This window comes from Colletotrichum paranaense (genome assembly GCF_030867605.1).
Source record: "Colletotrichum paranaense strain IMI 384185 chromosome Unknown Scaffold_11.1, whole genome shotgun sequence".
Classification (NCBI taxonomy): Eukaryota; Fungi; Ascomycota; class Sordariomycetes; order Glomerellales; family Glomerellaceae; genus Colletotrichum; species Colletotrichum paranaense.
Window position 1 is genome coordinate 670,543 of NW_026848969.1, and position 20,710 is coordinate 691,252.

At 53.4% G+C, this 20,710-nt stretch overlaps 8 protein-coding genes across 8 annotated transcripts; 3 read left to right on the forward strand and 5 right to left on the reverse strand.

Moving 5' to 3' along the window:
* Positions 1 to 609: 609 nt before the first annotated feature.
* Positions 610 to 6,524, reverse strand: CPAR01_12551 (HECT-domain-containing protein; the record flags this gene model as incomplete). Its single annotated transcript, XM_060496806.1, has 5 exons — positions 610 to 806; positions 871 to 1,020; positions 1,072 to 5,934; positions 5,996 to 6,102; positions 6,160 to 6,524. The coding sequence occupies 5 exons, from the start codon at positions 6,522 to 6,524 to the stop codon at positions 610 to 612; spliced, it is 5,682 nt and encodes a 1,893-aa protein (XP_060344339.1).
* A 1,046-nt stretch (positions 6,525 to 7,570) lies between these two features.
* Positions 7,571 to 7,816, forward strand: CPAR01_12552 (uncharacterized protein; the record flags this gene model as incomplete). Its single annotated transcript, XM_060496807.1, has 1 exon — positions 7,571 to 7,816. One exon carries the CDS (start codon positions 7,571 to 7,573, stop codon positions 7,814 to 7,816), a length of 246 nt encoding a protein of 81 aa, XP_060344340.1.
* A 438-nt stretch (positions 7,817 to 8,254) lies between these two features.
* On the forward strand, positions 8,255 to 8,757 carry CPAR01_12553 (uncharacterized protein; the record flags this gene model as incomplete). Its single annotated transcript, XM_060496808.1, has 2 exons — positions 8,255 to 8,380; positions 8,455 to 8,757. The coding sequence occupies 2 exons, from the start codon at positions 8,255 to 8,257 to the stop codon at positions 8,755 to 8,757; spliced, it is 429 nt and encodes a 142-aa protein (XP_060344341.1).
* A 337-nt stretch (positions 8,758 to 9,094) lies between these two features.
* CPAR01_12554 (dehydrogenase E1 component) lies at positions 9,095 to 10,578 on the reverse strand (the record flags this gene model as incomplete). The annotated part of the gene is made up of 2 exons (XM_060496809.1): positions 9,095 to 9,868; positions 9,943 to 10,578. 2 exons carry the CDS (start codon positions 10,576 to 10,578, stop codon positions 9,095 to 9,097), a joined length of 1,410 nt encoding a protein of 469 aa, XP_060344342.1.
* Positions 10,579 to 11,757: 1,179 nt separating this feature from the next.
* On the reverse strand, positions 11,758 to 13,337 carry CPAR01_12555 (major facilitator superfamily transporter; the record flags this gene model as incomplete). The annotated part of the gene is made up of 2 exons (XM_060496810.1): positions 11,758 to 13,056; positions 13,173 to 13,337. 2 exons carry the CDS (start codon positions 13,335 to 13,337, stop codon positions 11,758 to 11,760), a joined length of 1,464 nt encoding a protein of 487 aa, XP_060344343.1.
* A 904-nt stretch (positions 13,338 to 14,241) lies between these two features.
* CPAR01_12556 (aminotransferase class IV) lies at positions 14,242 to 15,401 on the reverse strand (the record flags this gene model as incomplete). Its single annotated transcript, XM_060496811.1, has 3 exons — positions 14,242 to 15,096; positions 15,160 to 15,264; positions 15,324 to 15,401. The coding sequence occupies 3 exons, from the start codon at positions 15,399 to 15,401 to the stop codon at positions 14,242 to 14,244; spliced, it is 1,038 nt and encodes a 345-aa protein (XP_060344344.1).
* Positions 15,402 to 15,905: 504 nt separating this feature from the next.
* On the reverse strand, positions 15,906 to 17,988 carry CPAR01_12557 (uncharacterized protein; the record flags this gene model as incomplete). Its single annotated transcript, XM_060496812.1, has 3 exons — positions 15,906 to 16,344; positions 16,415 to 17,630; positions 17,706 to 17,988. The coding sequence occupies 3 exons, from the start codon at positions 17,986 to 17,988 to the stop codon at positions 15,906 to 15,908; spliced, it is 1,938 nt and encodes a 645-aa protein (XP_060344345.1).
* A 721-nt stretch (positions 17,989 to 18,709) lies between these two features.
* Positions 18,710 to 20,161, forward strand: CPAR01_12558 (ubiquinone/menaquinone biosynthesis methyltransferase; the record flags this gene model as incomplete). The annotated part of the gene is made up of 3 exons (XM_060496813.1): positions 18,710 to 18,889; positions 19,011 to 19,438; positions 19,495 to 20,161. 3 exons carry the CDS (start codon positions 18,710 to 18,712, stop codon positions 20,159 to 20,161), a joined length of 1,275 nt encoding a protein of 424 aa, XP_060344346.1.
* Between the last annotated feature and the right edge of the window lie 549 nt (positions 20,162 to 20,710).

Below are 20,710 nucleotides of genomic sequence, written 5' to 3' on the forward strand. Positions count from 1 at the left end.
AGAGACCTTTACGCCGTGTAACCTCATTCTCTGATGAACACCTCTTGGTTCCTCGTGTCGACCAAGTTGATAGCCTGTGCAACGCACGGCGGGAACAGCATGATCACGTTTCACTGACACAAGAGGCACGACAATGTTGTCACAAATCAATTTTGACCATTCTATCAACGGGATCCCCTTGGCACGTCACAAACCAGCAGGCTTTAGACGGGTCTGGTCATGGACCCTAGAAACAGTACCGAAACAAGAGAGAAATGCCTCGAGGCCATAGCAGGAAGGCAAGCCGAAAAGCACGCCTGACGCCTAACGAACCTGCCATGCAAAGTCGGGTGGAGGGGCTTCGCTTCGATGTGTGTTGTTACCCTCGCCCTTCAATCCACCTCACCCAAAACTGGTGTTCCCTGACCCAGACCGTTTCCATCCATAAAATCTTTATTGTTAAAAGAATACCATCGCCCGATGTGCAATGCTTGTTCACGTATTTCATACCACAGTCATGTAAAGGTGGCGACATTCGCTGAGATGGCCAACTCGGCCATCTGGTTCGCTATCTGTTTTTTTCTGTTTTGGGTTTCCTGGAATTCGCTGAGTCGGTGACAGAGACAGCGTCTATGACAGGTGGAAAGCTCCCTGGCCTTCCTTGATGGCAGTAGAGAGCTGTTTGCGCATGGCTTCGATGCTGGTGTAGTCGGGTAGTTTGAGGTAGTTCACACACGTCATGACACTGGGGAGATAATCGTCAGACGTGTAGGGGTGTTCACTTGGCTTGCAGACGACCGTGAACATGGGCGTCAAGCTCTTGAATCCTGTCGTTTATGTTAGTCTTGGCTACTTGGGACAAGTCGATGAACGAGAGAGAGAGAGACGTACCTCCTATGGGGAGCTTGGGGCTGCCCGTGGTGAATTGCAGGAAATCGCGGCGCTCAGGAGCCGATAGCTCGCTCATCGTCTGCAACAAGTTCTTGACGGTCTTGCTGTCCATGTTGTAGCCGTGGTCCGCCTTGATCGAATCCATGAGTGCTAGCGAGGATGTCAGTATATCATTAGCCGGACATGCGAGGAAGTACTTACTTTCGAGAGACCAGTCCTCGTCAACCCGGCCAAACAAAGTTACCAGCTCGTCGGGAGTGAATGCGCTTAACGCAGAGTAGGGAAAGACTTGAGAGAAACCGGTGCGGAAAGCGTCTACCTGGCGGCGAACACCAGTGCCGAGGGTCATGTCAATGACGCGCTCAAGGTACGAGTCCACGTTGTCAATGGTGACCCGAATTTGTCCACCGTTGGGGATCAGCTCGATCTCTGGAAAACCAGGAAGCGTGAAATCCAGGCACAGGTCGTCCAACTTGACACCGTCAATAACGATATCCTCTGTATCGGTAACCTTTTGAGCAGGCGTTCGTGAAGGGTCTTCGTCAATTTCCTTCTTGGCCACGGCGAACTTCTTAATGGTCTTCAGAGACCTGGCCAAGCCGGGATCGACGACCTTAACTGCGCCGAGTGATGGCTTCACGCCAGGTGCCGACGAACCATCTCCAATGCGGAAGAAGGTGGGGTTGAAGTTCAGATCAATGATGCGAGAATCGATCATTGAGCGAGCAACAAACTTGCCGAGGGTTTTGAAGAGTTGCAGGATACGTTCCCCATTGGGCGCAATGGCTTCATCGTCGCTGAGCGGCCGAGGGAAAAGTCCACTCGCTCCAGAGATGTACTCTTCCGAGTCGTTCGAATCCATCTCTCTCCATAGCTTGAGCTTTTTCTTGGAGAACTCTCTCGACACCGTTGAGTAGAACTCAAGTGTCGGACCCAAGCCGGTTCCGACTTCCTCAAAGTATTCAACCTCGAGAATGCTCTGAGACGCGCCGTACAGCTCCATTACTTTCAAGGCCGACTCCAAGATCTTCGATCTGGAAATGCGAACCTTCTGGCGCTGCAAACGACCCAAGAATGGTCTGTCGTCGCGGCGGTCGCGACGCGAGTCGTCCGCAGAGTGTGCGTTCTGCCAGCGAGTCATCGAGCGCGCATAACCAAATGAGGTCGACTGCAAGAACAAGTGCCTGGTCTCAAAGGGGAAGAGGAAAGGGTACAGTCGTGCAAGGTCTTCTACCCAACTTGGGAGGCAATTGCTCGCGACGATCAAAGGCTCTTCAAGCTGTCTATTGAGCTTCGCCGTCAATTTGGTGTTGACGAACTGTGATAGGGGCTCGACATTCAGACGAACAGCATCTTTTTCGCTGTTCTCAACCATGACATCTTCGATATTGGCGTTCAAGTCGTGAAGGATGTTGAGGAGGCGAAGGATAGAGGCTGTCGAAGGGTGCTTGGCGAGAGATGCCGGGACGTTTCCTTCGCCATTCTCCTCCGTAGTGGCCTGAGCATTGGAACTGAACGAAAGGGTTTCCGCGGGGGGCGGACCAGGGGCACGTCGGAACTTGATCGGGTGCACCGCAGACCAGACACTTCGGCTAAAATGCTCATCAGAGTTGGCGGCCGAGGTGTGGACGGCACGGTAAATTGTAGTCTCGCTCGTAATCACCTTGTTGTCGAGAGTGAACTGGATATGCCAGTCCTGTGGCACCGCTTGAATGGCTGCAGCGTAAGACATCGGCCTCGATGAGGCTGCCGGCGTGGGAGTGCTTTGTGCCGCAGGAGGGGGCGGAAGAGCACTAGAACGAGTAGGCAGAGAATTCTGCGATGGCGTGGGCACTCTGGTCCCGTCATCCTTCCGCGCGGTGACCTTTCCACCCGCAGCGATTTCCATGTTGACAGCGCCAGGCTCGGGGCCGGGAGATTCGCTCATATCCTCATCCAAGTCACCTACAATAGCATCCAATGCACTGCTTCCGCCAATCTCTTCGTCGTCGGACAGATGCTTCTCGTCTGCACACTCGAGGGCATTCTCCAGGTCGTCTTCTTCAGGAGGTGGTCTGGACGGCGCTGGGCTATCTGCGGCCGACGCCGCGCTACGACGGGTAGATCTCCTCAAAACGCCCTTGTCTCTGGTGCTGGAAGAAGTATCGGGAGTGGCCGCACTCTCCGACTGAGGTGTTGACTTCGACTTCGTCTTGCGGAGAGAACGCGAGCCGCTGGGCGTAGGCACGCTGGGCGGTGGTGGGATCGGACTTGACCCAGACGCTGCCGATGCGCGCTCCGTAAGTCTAGCTGCCGCATGACTGAGTGGCAAACCAGCAGAGCCTGCCAACGACGCGAGGGCCCTCGAGAGGTTGTCGGCCCGCCTTGAGGAGCCACGTGGCCGTTCCGAAAGGCTGATTCTGGGTCTCAGGTAGTCATCGAGAGACTTGAAAGTCGCGATGGCGTGAATTGAAACCATTATGTTTCTATAGGACTTGGGTATAGACTCGTCATCAGCCACAAGTCTGAGCCGAATCTGCTTCGCGAGCATGGACGCAGCACTACTGCGATTGCCATCAAAGGTATTTTGGTGGACAGTGATGACCTCGAAATGCTCAGATCTACTAAGCAAATCTTGAAGTTTGTGAACCATGACACTGAAGGGAGTTGCAGGTGAATCAGCAGTGGCGGTCTTGGGCTTGGACTTGACGCTGTAGCCCATGAAGACCTGCAAGAAGTCCGCCTGGGCAGTGCGGGCTAAATCCTCATCGGGATTGCTGAAAACTTCCAAAAGCACTCTTACGAGTCCAGAAGCCAGAAGCTCTGCGCTGGTGACACTTTCGAGGACGTCGGCGTCGAAGGACGAGGCCAGCTTCTTGAACAACTCTATGCCGTTTTCAGGCGAAAGATTACCTGCCGATCTGTTGAGGTAGAAGGCTTCAATCTCTCCAGCAAGATCTGATAGATTGGTGAGAATCCCAGTCGCCTTCTTCTTCATGGCCTTGCCGTGCTTCTCGGTCTCGTGACTCTCCAAGAACTTCTTAGCCACCTCGCGAATCCTGCTTCGCATCGATGGAACGTCTGACAGAAAGTGTTGAGGCGGCCCGTCGAGCGACATTGTTGAGCCGCGTGAGCTAACCGGCGACCCAGAAATGTCGTCTGGATGAGGCTCGTTCTCATTGTCCTCTTCATTTTCCTCGTCATCCGACTCTTCGTGTTCTTCATCGTCTTCAGACTCTTCATTGTCTGAAGATTGATCACCAGAATCTGCTGCGGCCTGCTGCTCTGTGTTGTGGGACTCCTGTGAATCGGCCGGCTCTGGCGCTGGGGGCGGCGTGTGCTCCTCGATGGCCAGTTTGGTGATTTCCGAAATGACACCTTCACGGTAGAGCTGATACCGGTAAACATCTTCCAAGCGACTGAGAAGGAGTTCTGTGGCTTGAAGTGCCAGCATAACCAGTGAGGGATGGTCCTGTTGAGATAGGATCGAAGCCAGGAAGGAAGCATAGGACACTGTCTTCAGCGCTTCGCTAAGAATCTCCTCGTCGAGGTTTGAAAGCATCTTTAGCTGGGCTGTGAGAACCTTTTGACGAACGTTGAGGTTGACCGTGCTCGAAAAAGCGTCGGTCAAGGTCGGGAAAAGAATAAGAGCAAAGCGGCGAACTTCGGACTTGCAGCTGTCGAGCAGTTCGATTCTCTTATCGTTTGGTGACTTGCGCGTCTTCCCAGCTGCCGTGGAGGAAGGAGTGATGGGTTCTGTCGCGTTCATCTCCACGAAGTCGCCATATGAAGGGTCAGCGTTGCGAGGCAGGCTAGGTAGCAGCTCGCAAATGACATTGAGCGTCTCGATAATCTGCTCCTTTGGTCGATGGATTAAGGCCTGCATGATGACAACACTGTCCAACTTGGAGGCAACGTCTTCTGTACCGCTGGGCGGAGAAACACCGGTAAGGATTTGATACAATGTCTCCACGATGTTGAGCTTGAACAAGTCCGCCGAAAGTTGAGGGCTAGCACGAGCCGTAAAGGCCAGCACTCGCAGGAATTGCGTGTGGATATCAGCGCCAATGAGATTAGTGGTGCCAGGCACAAGCAGCCTCAACACAGCCTTCAACAGGTCGACACTGACGAGTTCTTCCAGCTTTGCAGACTGGTACTTGAAGCTCTCCACAATGCCAGAGACACAGATCGAAGCCTTTTCAACCACTCGCTGGTCGCTGCTGCCCAAGACATTGAGAAGTGTGGGCATGACATCTCGAATAACCGGGAAGGAATCCTCAGGAATGTTTCGACAGCAATTTGCAGCGGTAGTGACGGCTGTTCTTTGTGTGCTTGTTGCGAAGAAATCCAAGTAAGATAAGCAGGCGGTCAAGCCACCTTCTCGGACAATGCTGGACGGATACTCTGCAGAGATCTTTTCGAGGGTGCTCAGGGCTTGCTCGGCAAGGTCGATGAAGGAAATCTCGAGCAGCTTTTGGCAGAGCACAGGGACAGCCCCTCCATAAACAACGTTGGCCACACTGGCGGGCAATGCCTCCATCAAATTTGCCAGGCAACGGCAGGCGAGCAGCATGAGTTCGGGATTCTCTTCGCCCGTAATCTCGTTGGGTTGCATCAGAGTCACCAATTCCTTGACGAAGGCATCAGGTGAAAAGTGACCTGACAAGTTGTCCTCGTTGGAAACCAACAAGATTTCAGACAGCTCTTGCAGGGCGATCAGCTGCACTGATGGGTCATCTTTTTGACGCAGGCTGTTGAGAAGATCTCGCAGGCGGGACGAAATACCCGTCATCATGCCTGTCAAGGCCCGCAAGGTACTTGACAAGCCACCGGGACCTCCAGGACCTCCGAATCCCCCAAAGGGGTCATCGTCTACGTCGTCATCGTATCGCTGACCCTCGTCGTCGTCATCGTTTTCGTCACTATCATCGTCGTCTTGATGTTCGGGAGGAGGCGGTGGGGGCGGGAGAGGAAGAGACTCCTTTTCAGTATCATCTGTGCCCGTCATTGCGGTGTCGGGATCCGCATTGTTTGCGGCATTCCGTTTCGTCTTGCGGGAGGAGCTGGATGTGTTGGCGGAAGGATCTGCTTATGCCGAATCAGTATCATGCTTCAGAGTGTCAAACTAGAGGCAACTGGGGGTTACCTAGGGTGCCGGTGGCAGTCCTCTTGCTTCGGCTGCTACTGGATTTGCGGCTTGAAGATGCCGAGGGTGCGGTGTTCTCTGATGCGTTCGCAGGATCGGCGGAAATGCTAACAAGCACAGTCAGCTTTGAAGAATGTACAGCTCCGGCTCATGGGATTCCTTACTCTGGGCTCGACATGGCGACGGTAGATTTGCCCTTTCTCTTGGAGCGAGGCGGGACAGTCGGTTGAGTAGGGAGCTGAGGCGGTGGAACAGCTTCGGCTACCTTTTGACGCTTTGATCGCCTGGAGGAAGCTGATGCAGACTGCTGTGGTCCAGGAGTAGGGCTGGTAGCTTGTGTTGAAGCCTTTCGTTTCCGCGAGGCTGAGATGGGAGGGTTTGGAGGACTGGAGCTCGGTGGTGCAGGGGCGGCCGCTGCGGGATCGGCGCTTGCAGCGGGTTGTGTCGATGAAGCCGCGAGACTCGCCGCTTGCCGGGCAGAAGATCTGGTAATTCTGGGAGACATGAGTGACTGGTTCTTAGGAGGCATGCCGACCGAAGAACGGAAGGCGAGAAAACGAAGGTAAGGATCAAGTCAAATGTGCCGAGGCCAAGATGTCGGTGGCCTCGTGTGTGTCCGCAACGAACGTCAGATGTGTGTGTGGTGTGTGGTGTGTGACGGTGTAGTGGATGTGGATGTACAGTGTACTAGACACAACGAGAGAGGTAAAGCATGCAATGAATTGCTGGGGTGGTGGAGGGAGGGGTCTGCTAGCACTGGCTCGAAGCTGACCAAGCGGCAGGGACGAGAGTAAGGAAGTGAAGGAGAAAAAAGGTATCGGGTCGAGGAAGAAGAAGTGTCGAGGAGATAATAATCAAGACTCGATGAAGAGAGGATGAAGGAGCGGTGCGATGCAGCCGTGTTTCAATGGTTGGAAAGCAGGCGTCTCTCTGTGTCTTTTTTTTTTTCCTGAGGTGCTCTAGAGGTACGGTGCGGTGGTGCCTGGCAGGGTGTGTACGGTGCGGTTGCGGTGTAGTGAGGTAGGGCGGTAGGTATAGTGACCAGACCCGCTTAAGTTCGAGATCCCGCCGTTCGGGTACCAAAGGTGAGGTAGCTTCAGGCAGAGGAAGAGGAGAACGAAGGTGAGGCGGATCCTGAAGTCGAAAAGTGCCCTTTTTCGTGCCTTTTTTGGGCTTCGAGGATCAAGAGAGACAAGCGAAGGAGATGAAGGTGAAAGAAGCAGCAGTGAGGCAGAGGTAGGTAGACCAGACCGAGAGAAGGCGGCAGGCAGGCACGAGACAAGTTGGCTGTCGCCAGCAACTACCCCACGGTACCTGGACGTTGTTCCTGCTGCTCCTGCCTCTCTGCCTCGCCTCTGCTCCTTCTCTTGCTCTCTTTCACAGGAATATTCTGCGTACCTGTCACCCGACGTTGATTCTTGCTGCTTTCTCTTCTCTTGCATGTCCTCTTCTTCCTCTTGTTCTCGTTCCTCTTCACTCTCGAGTCTCTGTGTCTCGCTCTCATACACACGAACCACACACACGCACGCTCTGCCTCTTTCGACTCTCTCTTTTGTCTCCGCAGAGCATAAAACAATGTATTGGGGTTCGAAACGAAACACGACAAATACGGGTGAAATGACAACCACCTACCGCTGGGAAGACGAGGTCGAAGCTAGGGTGGGCGAGCCCGAACCGGAAGACGATGTCGTCGGCGTAGACGGGAGGCGCGCGGGGGGATCGTGGTCGACTACCGATCTGGAGCGCTGGTTTGCAGAGGCGATTCGTTCTGCCATGGATTACGCCATGAGGCAGGACAGCTCGAGGGTTGCTGGCGATTAGGCGTTGTGGTGTCTTGATGTTATCAGCGCCGTCGGGAAATTGCCAAAAGATACGATGGCGAGGCGAGGTTGGTCCGAATCAACGGATCAGACAAGACGATCTCGTTGCGTTGAAAGTCATCGATATTGATGGCCTGATCTATCCTTTGAATCGCTTATCGTCGTATCGTTATCGTCGTCGGCGTTGTCGTCGCAGGAGAACAGATTCGATGGCGATGTTGAAGGTTGGGGAGATGTATGGATGGGGTTTGGAACCAGACGAGGTTATGCAGCGCCAAAGCAGCACGGGAGAGGAAGAAGGTGTCGGGTCTGACTGATGGATGCCCTGGGCCGTGGCCGGCGAACGGGACAGACACACCACCCGTTGCTGCTAACAGTTTAACAAGCACCACGCCGCACGCCGCACGCCACACGCACCACCACCACGCACAACACACACATGCTCCAAGCGGCTCTGATATCGCTGTTCCAGTCCACTTTTTGCTCCAAACGGAGCCACTGGGGGGATACGGAGTATTGGGCCCGCCAACTCAACATGAGCAGCCACGAGGGGGGAATCCCTGCGGTAAGGCCCATGCTTATGATGCTGCGGATACAGACGTAGGTATTGCGTTCCCCATTCTCGATACCTTACCTTTGATACTAATCAATACGGGCAGAACTATGCCATGGAACGGTCCCTCTCCTGTCACGTCTACCGTCTGGCTCCGTCCCAACCTCGAACCGCGCCAACGCCAACGCCAACCATGGACGTGCCGTCATCCGTCACCCGTCACAAGCCTCCCTATTCCATCCCAGCCTACTAGGTGTTGTCTCCAAATGCTCAGTCCGTACAGCGTCACTGTAGTAGTGTCTGACCGTGCTGGAACAACGTTTGGCAGCTCGACCCCGCCCTACCATCACCGTCTATCCCCAGTCTCTCAGGTGCTGACCTTGCACTAAGGTACTTACAGCCAAAACAGTTTCGCATCGCATTAAAGCCGCTTGTCATTACGGAGCCATGTTTCCGTTTACGCATCCACACCTTGCCCAGTGCGCTCCAGATTCTGACGGAGCTGATTCAAGGTTGGGTGGGGAGACGGCATTCCTACCTTTTCTTGCGCCATCAGGGTCGACCAATACTCCAATTTCTAAGCAGCCGAGTCAAACGAGTCAACAAAAACACCTCACGGAATTTCGATAACATGCAATATAGGCTTTTCTCGCGTCCACAGCGCTGGAGATTCCCCATTAATCACTTCTTCTCTAGCCAAGTAGGTATCATGCAGGACCCGCTCGTCTATGCCTTCAAGCTATCCTTGCCTCCCTCGAATTCACCAAACTCGTACTCATCCGGGTACTTGTCTAGGTGCTCACGTAGCTGTGCCATTTGCTGCTTCAGATCCGGCGTCAGTTCCTCATAAACGTCTTCAAACATGCCTCGGATTGGCGGCTTCTTCTCCATCTCGGCCTCTTTGAACGCCTTCAGCACCTCCCTTCTAGTCGAGTCTCTGCACTCCTTTTCCTTGGCCTCATCCCACATGCCTTTGGCCTCCATGTACTTGCGCAGACGCGTAATGGGGTTGTCCCGCCTCTTCCAGTCCTCAACCTCGACTCTAGCACGGTAGGCAAACGAGTCATCCGACGTGCTGTGGTGGCTCACCCTGTAAGTCATGGCCTCGATCAAGACGGGGCGGCCCCCATTCTCGAGCGCCATTTCACGGGCCCTCTTCGTAGCCTCTCTGACAGCCCAGATATCGTTACCATCTACTCTGATGGTGTCGATGCCGTACCCCAGGCCACGGCTGGCGATTCCGTCACCTCTGTACTGTTCTAATGTCGGCGTGGAGATAGCATAGCCGTTGTTTCGGCAAATGAAGATTACAGGACATGACCTTGTAGCCGCGATGTTGAGGGCGGCATGAAAGTCTCCCTCACTCGCCGCACCCTCGCCAAAGTAGGCTGCAACGACTCTCGGAGGTATCGACTGATCTTGCATCCGCTGCATCTTCAAAGCGTATGCCGCTCCTGAAGCTTGCGGAAGCTGCGTTGCCAACGGCGACGAGATGGTATGCTGTACGAGCAACATGTTAGCCTATGCACCCTCCAATGCCCTCCAGAGGTGCCGTCTCGGTCATGGGAACCTACAATATTCAGCTCCTTGCTACCATAGTGCACCGGCATGTTCCTCCCCCTACCGGGATCTTTCGAATTGGCAAAGAGCTGGTTCATGAAATCCGCCGTTGTGAAGCCCCGCTGCTTAAATACTCCCTGCTCGCGGTACTGGCAGAAGATGACATCCTCGGGCGTCAGCACACTCGCGGAGCCGACGCTCAGCGCCTCTTCGCCCGCCGAGACCATATAGAAGCTCAGCCTGCCCTGGCGCTGGGCGTCGAACATGATCAGGTCCATGACGGAGATGAAGACCATGTCCTTATAGAGCTTGACGATCTGCGCCTCGTCGAGGTCCGGGACGAAGGCGTCGTCAACAATGGCACCGTTTTGGTCCACGACGCGGTAGGTCGGCACGGCGGGGTAGTCACCCGGCGTCTCGAACTTGAGGCTGCTCGTGAAGGCGCTCTTTACGGCGCCGGGGAAGGAGACGTGATTCGCGTTTGGCCTTTGTGAAAGGCTACTTGCTGCTCGTCTGGTTTGAGATTTTGCTGCTGCTGCCGCCGCTGCTCCTGCTGTCGGTGTTGATGTCGTCTTTGGAAGACCGCTTGCGGCTCGGGGGAGGGCCAGCCCGCCGAGGGGTGCCCGTCGAAGTATCTTGGAGGTCCTCATCTCTGCTGCTTTTCCTTCTTTGATCTTTGCTCTAAAGAAAGTCAATTGATTGAAAGGAGATGATCTCAAGGCCTTGCTCAATTACACGAGAACTTCAGAGACGAAAGGGAAAGGAGTTGAGAGGGCCAGAGTGCCAAAGGGACCGTGGGAGAATGCCGAGACAGCAGCTATCCCGAGGAAGACCGTCTATCGTCGGCCGAAGTTGCGACGTCATGGCTGAGCCGATGTAAGCCGGTACCGATAAGGCAAGTCAGCAGTGGTGACTTCCCCCAAAACCCCCCTGAAAGCCGTTACTGAGCTTTCCATCCTTTCCCCGCGCCCCGCGTATATTCCTATCGATAAGAGAAACCGAACCTTGGACAGGGGTGCTTGTGTCTTGGGACCATGACCGAGCAGCCAGCCCATCGACAAGGTTATGGTTTGCTCCGTGCTGGCGTCTAGGGACTGTTTTGTTCCCCCGTAACCGAATCAGAAGCCAACCTGTGACTTTTATCTCTCTCGCGACGGTTTAATACCGCATGAATTTATGGACCGATTTGATATTGGGCTATTACCGGTGAGTTTTTTTTCTCTCTCTCTCTTGTCTTGGCTGTAAATTACGGTCTCTACGTTGACTTTATATAACAATGTAGATAAAGTCAGTACTAGACGAATCCATGTTTATGGACGATGGTTTGCCTGTGCTAACCGATGTTTGGCGAGAAAGTTATTGATGACTGATTTATACAATACAGCTCCTTCGTATATGTGTATTGAGGGTTTTAGTTACTCCGCGCTAATCCGAAATACCAAGTCATGGTTATCTAATGCGACAACACTTCCCAAGAGCCTTGATCAAGTAAGTCTCGTTCTTGAAGTGCGGGTTCCCTCTTGAGTTGGAAAGAGCTAACTAACGCCGGGTCTCTAAGCCGATTCTAACCTCATCAATTCAACTTTAGAAACAATCACGAGGACAACTTGAGTCGCGGAGAACTCATCCAAAGGATCAACCTGTTTAACACTATAGCTCGGTATGATTATTCTTCTAGAGCATCATCTCCTGAATCAATTCACTGCACAGCATGTGCCTGGTTGCCAAACTGCGATTGCACGGAAGCTCCATCAAAATGGATTGAACGTTGAATTGGCCCTCGTCCAGGGCAATAACTACTTCTCGCTTCACGACAGAAGATCGTAATACTAGTAGGTATACCGGAAGTCCTTATTCTCCCCATCCGTCTTATCCTCCCTCTCCTGCTCGAGACCAGCCTGCAACCTATCCTCAGGCACCCCAAACTTGGAATTGCGCCGCTTGTTCTCCGCCACGCAGAGCAGGTAGTACACGAGCCCGGACGCGGCCATGAGCGCAAAGGCAAACATCATGGCGCTGATGCCGAGCGGGTACCGCGGCGCCTGGCTCGACAAGAACAGCTGGGGTCCGACAATGTTGCCGACGGCGTAGCACACGGCCACCGTGACGCCCATGAAGCTCTTTTTCGTAGCACCCGCCGTGTTGGACGAGTTGAGGCTCAGCATAAAGACCCACGGGACGTTGTAGAAGCCCATGATGTACACGCACGCCAGGCTGGCGTTTCTGTTCAGGTTGATGTCGAGCGTGTGCACCATCACCGCCCCGACGAGCCCGACGAGCGCGGAGAATATCCAGAACAGGCAGCGCAGGTTCTGCACGAACATGGATATCGTGGTGAGGACGACGCCGGCGACCATGGCGACCGCGGCCTGCGGCGTGGCCATGAGGACGGTCTTGGTCTGGCTGAAGCCGTAGCCCGAGATGATGAGCGGGTTGAAGTTTGTGATGCCCGCGTTGGCGACGGCGTAGCCGATGGCGCAGGCCCAGACGCACCAGCACTTCGGGTCCTTGACGGCCTCGAGGATCTGCTGCGCGTCGAATTTCTTCTTGACGTCGACGCCCGTCTGGTTCTCGGCGAGGCGGGCGACGACTTGTTTCTTCTCCCGTTCGTCAAAGAACCATGCCTTTTGAGGGGAATCGGGCAGCGCGAAGAGAACCACGAAGCCGACGAGGACGGTGACAGCACCGTAGATGATGAAGATGTACTTCCACGTCGACAGGCTCCCCTTGATATTTCCGATGGCGTATGAGAGGATACCGCCAAACACGCCGGCGAAAGTATTATGCCACAGTGCCGTCCGCAGGGGCTGCTCTTCGCGGCGGTACCACGTGGCGTTGAGGACGAGCATGCATGGCAACAAGGCGGCCTCGAAGATGCCGAGCAGGACGCGGATGGCGGCGAGGCCGGCGAAGTTGTGGCAGGCGGACATGAGGCAGATGCAGGCGCCCCAAAGGACGAGACAGGCGCCGATGAATTTTCCGATGGGGAGCTTGGTGATGAGGTAGAGGGCCGGGAGTTCCATGGCCAGGTAACCAAAGTAGAAGACGGAGCCGAGCCAGGAGTATTCCTGCCCCTTGAGGTTCGCGTCTTGTCGAAGGCCAAAGATTGCGGCGAAGCCTAGGGCGTTCTATATCTCGGTGACATGGTTAGTTAACGATATTTCACGGGAAAAGAAAGGAGAGGAGAGGAGAGGGTTTTCGGGAGACTTGCCTTGTCAAGGAACGCGAGGGTCATGCTGATTACGGCGCAGGGGAGGACGACGAGGTCCGTCTTCAACAGGATGCGCCTGTTTTGCGCGGGCGTCGGCGCCAGGGTCTCGTCATACTGGGAGGTTCCATCTTGTACGTCTTTGACATCCGTCTGCTCGGTTGCGTCGTGGTCGACGATGGCTGATTTGGGTTCCATCATGGGAAATGGAAGCGGATTGGAAGCCACTTGGTGATGGTAAATAGGTATGTACGGAAGCGTGTAAGTCGGAGCGTACGTGTCGTTTCAGCAAACTCTCAATCAACGAGACAACCTCGTCAGACTCATTCAAGAGCCAACTTGCTTCTCGAAAGTCAAAAAGAATGAATCCAAGTTTGAGATCAAGACCCAAAGACCAAACATGCCCCCCCCGAGGCGGCGGCGGAACCGCAGGTATTTCAATGGCTCAACTCCACATCCCATGTCCCTGACTTTTCGATATCAATGAGATCTCTGCCGGATAACACCAATATCGTTGTTCGATATGGGGACGGGGCAGAATAGAACCTGCGATTGACGTTATCATTCTGGGGTATCACGCAATGAGAATGTGGAGCTTCTGTTCGGTCCCCACCGAGATCATTGATGTCGAGATATCGGTGCAGTCCGAGGTGTTGTGCTGACTCGTGCTCCGCCGGTCCTCACACTGTTGAGATCAGCGTTTAAGTAATACCGCAGTAAACGCCGTGTTAGCTAGTAATGGTGTGGCATTTGTGCCAATATGTGGCAAGGGAAGACTAGTGATGAAGGGCCTTTTCCAATCATTATCTTATTATCAAATAGAAAGTTTCCGAGCAAAATGCCGAAGACTACGCGGGCTCACGTTAGATGTCATCCAACGCAGATGATGCTCATTCCTCGAACCGAAACGTTGGTTGTGCCTGCTTCCAATTTGAAGGAAACCTGGCTTGAATTCAGACACCTAGATATTGGATCAGGTTTCTTTGGCAAATTACAGTGTATTCCAATGTGCATTTGGTCATTCCAGAACATAGGGTGCTCATTGGTAAATCAGTTGGTATTTGTGAGACTCTCGAAATGATTCTAAAAAAGACTCCGCGAAGACTCAAAGCTTTGACTTTAGTTTATCAAGAACACTCAGATCCCGAGCCTGCTCAAGTTCGGCCAGAATCACTTCCCTCGACCTCGCAGTATCCCGCTCTACCTCAGCCGCATACAGCTTTTGAATCACGTCCGTCAAAGCCCCCCTCTTCCCGTCTCCAATCACCCGCCCATCAACCTCCGTAACATGAATCTGCGACGGGAACGTCCCCGTACAGAAAGCCTCGTCGGCCCCGTACACCTCCGTCAGCGCGAAATCGAGCTCCCGCACCGTGATACCCGCTGCCCGACAGACATCAATGGTCTTTTGCCGCGTGATGCCCATCATCTGATTATCCTTTGTCGGCGCCCACACCTCGTCGCCGCGGACGATGAAGAAATTTACCGAGTTGCACGTCTTGACGAAGCCGTTGAGGTCCAGCATGAGCGCTTCGTCGACGCCCATAAAGTTGGCGTGCACGCACGCCTGCACGTCCGTCGCCTTGGAGATGTGGTTCCACTGCTCGTCCTTGACGTCGGGCGGGCCGCGCCGAACCCAGGTCGTTCCCAGGCGTAGGCCGCGCGACTTGGCTGTCGGATCTACGGCCTTGATCTCGGGGATGATGACGATGAGCGGCAGGCCGATGTTGACGTGCGGGTTCTGGTAGGGTGTTGACTTTAGGCCTCTGCTGACGACCAGACGTATGTGGACGTGAGGCTCGTTTCCCATGTCGTTTGCGTCCAACGTCTGGTGAAGAAGTGACAGGAGGTCTCCTTTTGTCAGGCCCAAGTCCATGTACATTGCCTTTGCAGACTGGAAGAGCCGACTAATGTGCTCCTTGGCGAATTGGACTCGGCCTCTTACAGCACGAATGCCTTCCTACAATGAGAAGCATCAGATCAGCCTTTGGACTTTTCTATGCCGGCTTGGCCCCTTACTTACCCAGATTCCATCGCCTATGAGGAAGTTGGAGTCAAAGACCGAGACTGTTGCTTGCTCTCTGGGGACTAGACGGAATTCGCCGGTGACGCCGTCGCGCATGCCGACCTTGTATTGAGAGTCAGTATCGTGATTTGATGAAGAACTTCAAGACGAATATGTCTTACCAATATAGAAGCATTTCGGGAGTTCAGGACAGCCGTGTGGCTTGTGGCCGGTTGAGGCTTTGGCTGAGATTCGGACATGATGCTGGCGATGCTCTGTGCGCTGTGATTCCGTATAAGTCGTAGAACATCTGGTTAGAAGTCAAGCCATGAATAAATACCACGCTTCTACAGAACCAAGAACCCCGATTCTTGTTCTGCAGGGACATCAGCCAAGAAAATGCTCAAAAGATGCCCCAGTGCTTATCCCAATGAGTAGGTAGTCTTGACCGGCACTGAGCTCGGCCAGGGCCGAAACTATGGTGACATTGTGCAAGCCAGTCTCCACTTATCATCGGTCCAGTCCGAGATCACCTCGGTCTTTGGATATTAGCTTCAACCAATGCAATGGAAATGAGGCGCCAAATCGATAACAATGATCCGATGTTGAGCTCTAGTTTGACATCAGGCGCTCAACTGATTGACTGAGCCTGTGTGATGGCATTAGCTTAGCAAGTGTCGATAGCCACCGGTCACTCAACTTACACAAATGGCTGTTGCAGGGAAGGCTTGGTGTTGCCTGGAATCATTGTGACGATGTATCAATTAACCCAAGTTCCCTATTCTGTTGGACTGGAACTCGTGCATGAAAGTATCAAACCAAGCAGTGAGACCCTCGTCTAAACCCAGTTGAGCGTTGTCAAAATACCCCGTGACTTGGTTCATGTACGTTTCCAATTCATCGCCTTGGAAGAACATATTGGACTGCGTACTGTCTGCACCAAGAAGGCCAAGTGCACTTGATGCGTTCACAGGAGCTACTGGCGAGGCATCTGTAGGTTCAGTTTGAGTAATTGGCGGCTCCCACGTCGTTGGGCCATATACTTTGATTCTTGCTGCCTGGAGAAGATCGCGATACTTCAGCAGGCCTTCTTCTTTCATCCAGGCAGTTCCGCGTTCGATGAGATCCATGCATAATGCCACATTGCTTCCATGGGAGTAGAGAAGAGGGGAATCTGGACTTTGATTCATCGCTTTCACGTGCCTAGTAGCTTATGGTCAGTTCGTAATCTTGAAAGGAATGCCAATTGGGTCTGGTGAGATAAGAAGCTTACCAGTCACAGTACAAGCCTGCCAGTCCTACCATGAGGATCGAATGCACTTGCCGTATGCAGCGGCAAACGGCAGTGATTCCATACTGAAAGTCCAGCTTCTGCCACTGCTGAACAGTTCCAGACACGGCCCGAGAGCATATCTCAGCCATTTCTTTGGAAGGAATCATGAAAGTGGGAGATGGTCGATACATGAGTAGCAGGAGAAGTCCATATTCAATCTTCATCTCGGAGTACTCGCGCGTTCCTTTGAAGTCTAGGGCTTCCAATTCTCGTTTCCAGCTCTCTAATTCTTGCTGGATTTTCTCAACTTCGTTGCATATTTCCTGAAATGTGGTTCTTGATGCTCGCCCATCAGGGCCTCTGGCGATGTAGATGGATTCAAGGACACGCCCACCGATCTGACGTAGTTTCATCAGATGATTGAAAAGCTTCACATTGAGTTTCTGGAACGAGGGCGCCGCACGACCCTCTTGATCTGTGAGCTCGTCGAGAGTACTGGCGGATGGCTTGGGTGCATCTATAGCATGCTCTCTGACCGAGAGTACCCTGCCTGTTATGACCGCTACCTGTCTTTCCAGTGCGTAGACACACCACCACGTCCGGTTCCGGATCTCCCGGTCATCAGAACTTAGGTCGCCCGGTGTGACGGAACGTCGGTGAAGGCCCATCTCTATGGCTGTTGACATGGTATATCGACTCATCTGCCAAACGTCATCGCCGTGATTTCTAACGTTTGATCCTAACATCCATAAGCACAGCAAGATCACGGAGTGAAGGCCTTGCAGATCTCTCGGGTGATCGTGTATGTTCAAAAAGAATTGTAGGCCTGTCTGGAAGTAGTCTGTTGGGCTGTTCAAGTCCATCATCCGTCGGTACTCCTGGGCTTCTGTGCAAGTTGCTGAAGCGAGGGCTAGCACCATGAGAATCAGAAACTTTTGATACAATGTGCATCTGGCTGGATCCTCGTAGATTCTTGCAAGACTACTCCTCAAGAAGGGAAGAGATATGAACGGCCACCATGGATGTATGCGACTAATGTATGTTGTCAGGAGATATCTTGCGACTGGCTGCGGCGGGAGTGCAGCGTTGTTTCGGACGAGTTCGTGATCGTGACTGGAGGATTCTTGGCGACCATAGTGCGCGACTGATGACGATCCCGACAGGTTAATCTGCTTGAAGAAAATGCGAGCAAAGGTCGAGCCAGTGGCACTGCCCACTAAAGGGAAGAAACATAGATCAACATTTTTTTGCATTGAAACACCAGCTCATGGCCTTGAGGAGCCATACTTACTGTATATTCTCTCTGAGTAGCCGCTCGGCCTCCCAATTGCAAGAACACCAATCTCCTCGGCCTCTTTGCGAACATCATCGAACTGGCCAGGTCCAGCTATCGGACCAGTCTGGCTTGCTGTGGCTTCAGAAACACCGTCGAGTCTGGTCTGAAGCTCAATGATTCGGTCTTGTAGGCTTTTGACAGCAGCGTACGTGTAAGTCACACGGTCAGTAATATTGCACTGCTCATTTTGCTTGTGGCAAGTTGAGCATCGTGGAATCTGTACATCACACTTGAACATGTCAGTAGCCTAGACTCCTCCTTATTAAAAGGGTGACTACCTACCTTGACTTTCCTTGCATGGCAACGGCTACATGCCTTGGATACCGTCGGTGGAAATCGCGATTCCCACGTTGGATCCATCATTTGTGGATTGAGGATTTGTCCGTGTTGCTGCTGGCTCTGTAGCGTACCAGAGTGTATAGTTCTCTGTCTCGGGGGTGTCCGAGTCTAAGGGTAGGTGGACTTCGGAAGACAGTAAAAGGGACAGTGCGTGGAACTGTGTCACTCAGCTGTGGGTGGAAGTCGGAGATTCTTATCGATAGATCGCCCCACTTGCCGTTACTGGTGATTTTCCAGGGATGCGGTTTGGTGACCGGTGAATCTCGGTGTAGAGCTCAAGTTCGCTGTGTGTAAGTCTGTCCTGACTTGGATGCCTTCACAGGCAGCTCAGGAAATCACACAGGAGAAATAAAGAGTGCACACTTTTGTTTATTTTCACGCTCCCAATACAGTTACTTCGGAAGGAGCGTACCTTCATTTTTTACCTCCCACGCACACTCACCACAAAAACCTCTTCCACTTCACACACCTCCGCCACTCGTCACAATACGCAAACAACAGCCTCCATTGAGAACTTAATATCCGACTTCATCGCCATCAATCAACTTTTTTTTTTTCGCCCCAAATTTACTGAGCCTCGGATACACTTTCCATCAAGAAGTTGGTCGAGGAGCCTCAACATGACTCCCGCTGGTTCCATCGCTTTGTTGGTCATCCTGGTCATTGCTCTCATCTGCACTATCATCTGGCTCGCAAAGGACCAGGTTCACACCTTCGTCAAGGCTTTGGCCGATCACCGAGCGGCACGGAAGGAGGCTTCGACCACAGCCAATACAGAAGTCACCTCCAACGAGGCCACCGTCTAGGTAAGTCATTTCTTTATTTCATCCGGCAAAGAAAATCACACTCCCATCTGGATATCCTTATTCACGGGCCCTTGTCTTCGAGATGTGGCTTGACTCCTCAATGTCATCGACATAGCGCGCACTAGCCACACCCAGTCCCCAAATTCTCCACCAAAATTTATTCCATCCTGGAAGCTCTCCAAGCACCGATCGACTGACTTCATTGCGCGCCGCCCCCAGGTCTCTCCACGCATCCTCGACAAGAACGAGCCATTCCATAGCTATGGCGACCCGACGCGCCCTCCGCTCCTCTTGGAGCGCGCGATCCCTTTCGAAGCAGCTCAGCACATCTCCTTCCCCTATCTCCCGCCCTTTTGCAATCGCCTCCCGATCCATCAACACCTCAACCGACCCTTCCGCCGATAGCAAGACAACGCACTTTGGCTTCAAGACTGTCCCCGAGTCTGAGAAGGCCGACCGCGTCGCCGGCGTCTTCCACAGCGTCGCCGACTCTTATGACCGCATGAACGATCTCATGTCCTTTGGCTGGCACAGAATATGGAAGTACGTTGAGTTTCTCTCAACATCTGTCATGCCATCACCACTAACGCTACTCCCAGGGACCACTTCGTCTCCGGCCTCCAGCCAGGCCTCTCAGCCTCCAACCCACCCACCCCCCAACACATCCTCGACATCGCCGGCGGCACAGGTGACATTGCCTTCCGCATGCTCCACACGGCGCACAACATCAACCACAACCCCGACGTCCGCGTCACAATCTCCGACATCAACCCCTCCATGCTCGCCGTCGGCCGCGACCGTTCCCGATCCCTCCCGGCCTCCCAGCAGGCCGCCATGTCCTGGCTCGAGGCCAATGCCGAGAAGCTCCCCGAGGGCGCCATCAAGGACAACTCCATCGACCTCTACACCGTCGCCTTCGGCATCCGCAACTTTACAAACATCCCCGCTGCCCTGCGCGAGGCCCACCGCGTGCTCAAGCCCGGCGGTGTCTTCGCCTGCCTCGAGTTCAGCAAGGCAGACGACTACCCGCTTTTCAACGCCATCTACAAGCGGTGGTCCTTTAGCGGTATCCCCCTCATTGGCCAGCTTGTTGCTGGTGACAGGGACAGCTACCAGTACCTCGTCGAGAGTATCGAACGGTTCCCCAGCCAGACGGAGTTCAGGGACATGATCAAGGATGCTGGTTTCGTTGTCTCGGGTGAGGGTTATGAGAACTTGACTGGCGGTGTTGCTGCCATTCACAAGGGTATGAAGCCTATTGCATAAGATGCCGATTCTGGGATAATCTGGGCGTGAGGAAGGAAATTCACAAAGGGAAAAAGGGGTCTGGTGAGCTTTTGAAGCTCTTGTAAACTGTATGTATATGTATCAACACAGGGAAATTCAGTCATCGGCATGGCTGCATAGAAGGCGGGCACCCCCGATAGATTCTCTACACTAAATGTATACCAACAAAGGCCGCTGGGCCTGTTTCTTAAGCAACCTTAGAGAAACATGAGGAAACGGCAAGCGCGGCGTTAAGCTCCCAAGTCTGGCTGAACGGCTTTAGTGTTCTGGACGGGACACTGCTCAGCTGCGATCTCTTGGATTTCGTGTATGTGAGTCCCCGCAGACGTATCAGTGAAAGCGATCATCGACAACAGCAAAGGCAGCCGCCACGAGCCTTTGATATCTCCCATTGAGACCATCAAAGCCTGACAATCGAGCTCGTGTTGGTAGCATGGCTGCTTACTGCTTATAAGACAACAAGAACGGGTACTCCTTTAAACAAAACCTCCATTCTATCCTTTGGCTGCAATCGCCTGGCAGACTCTC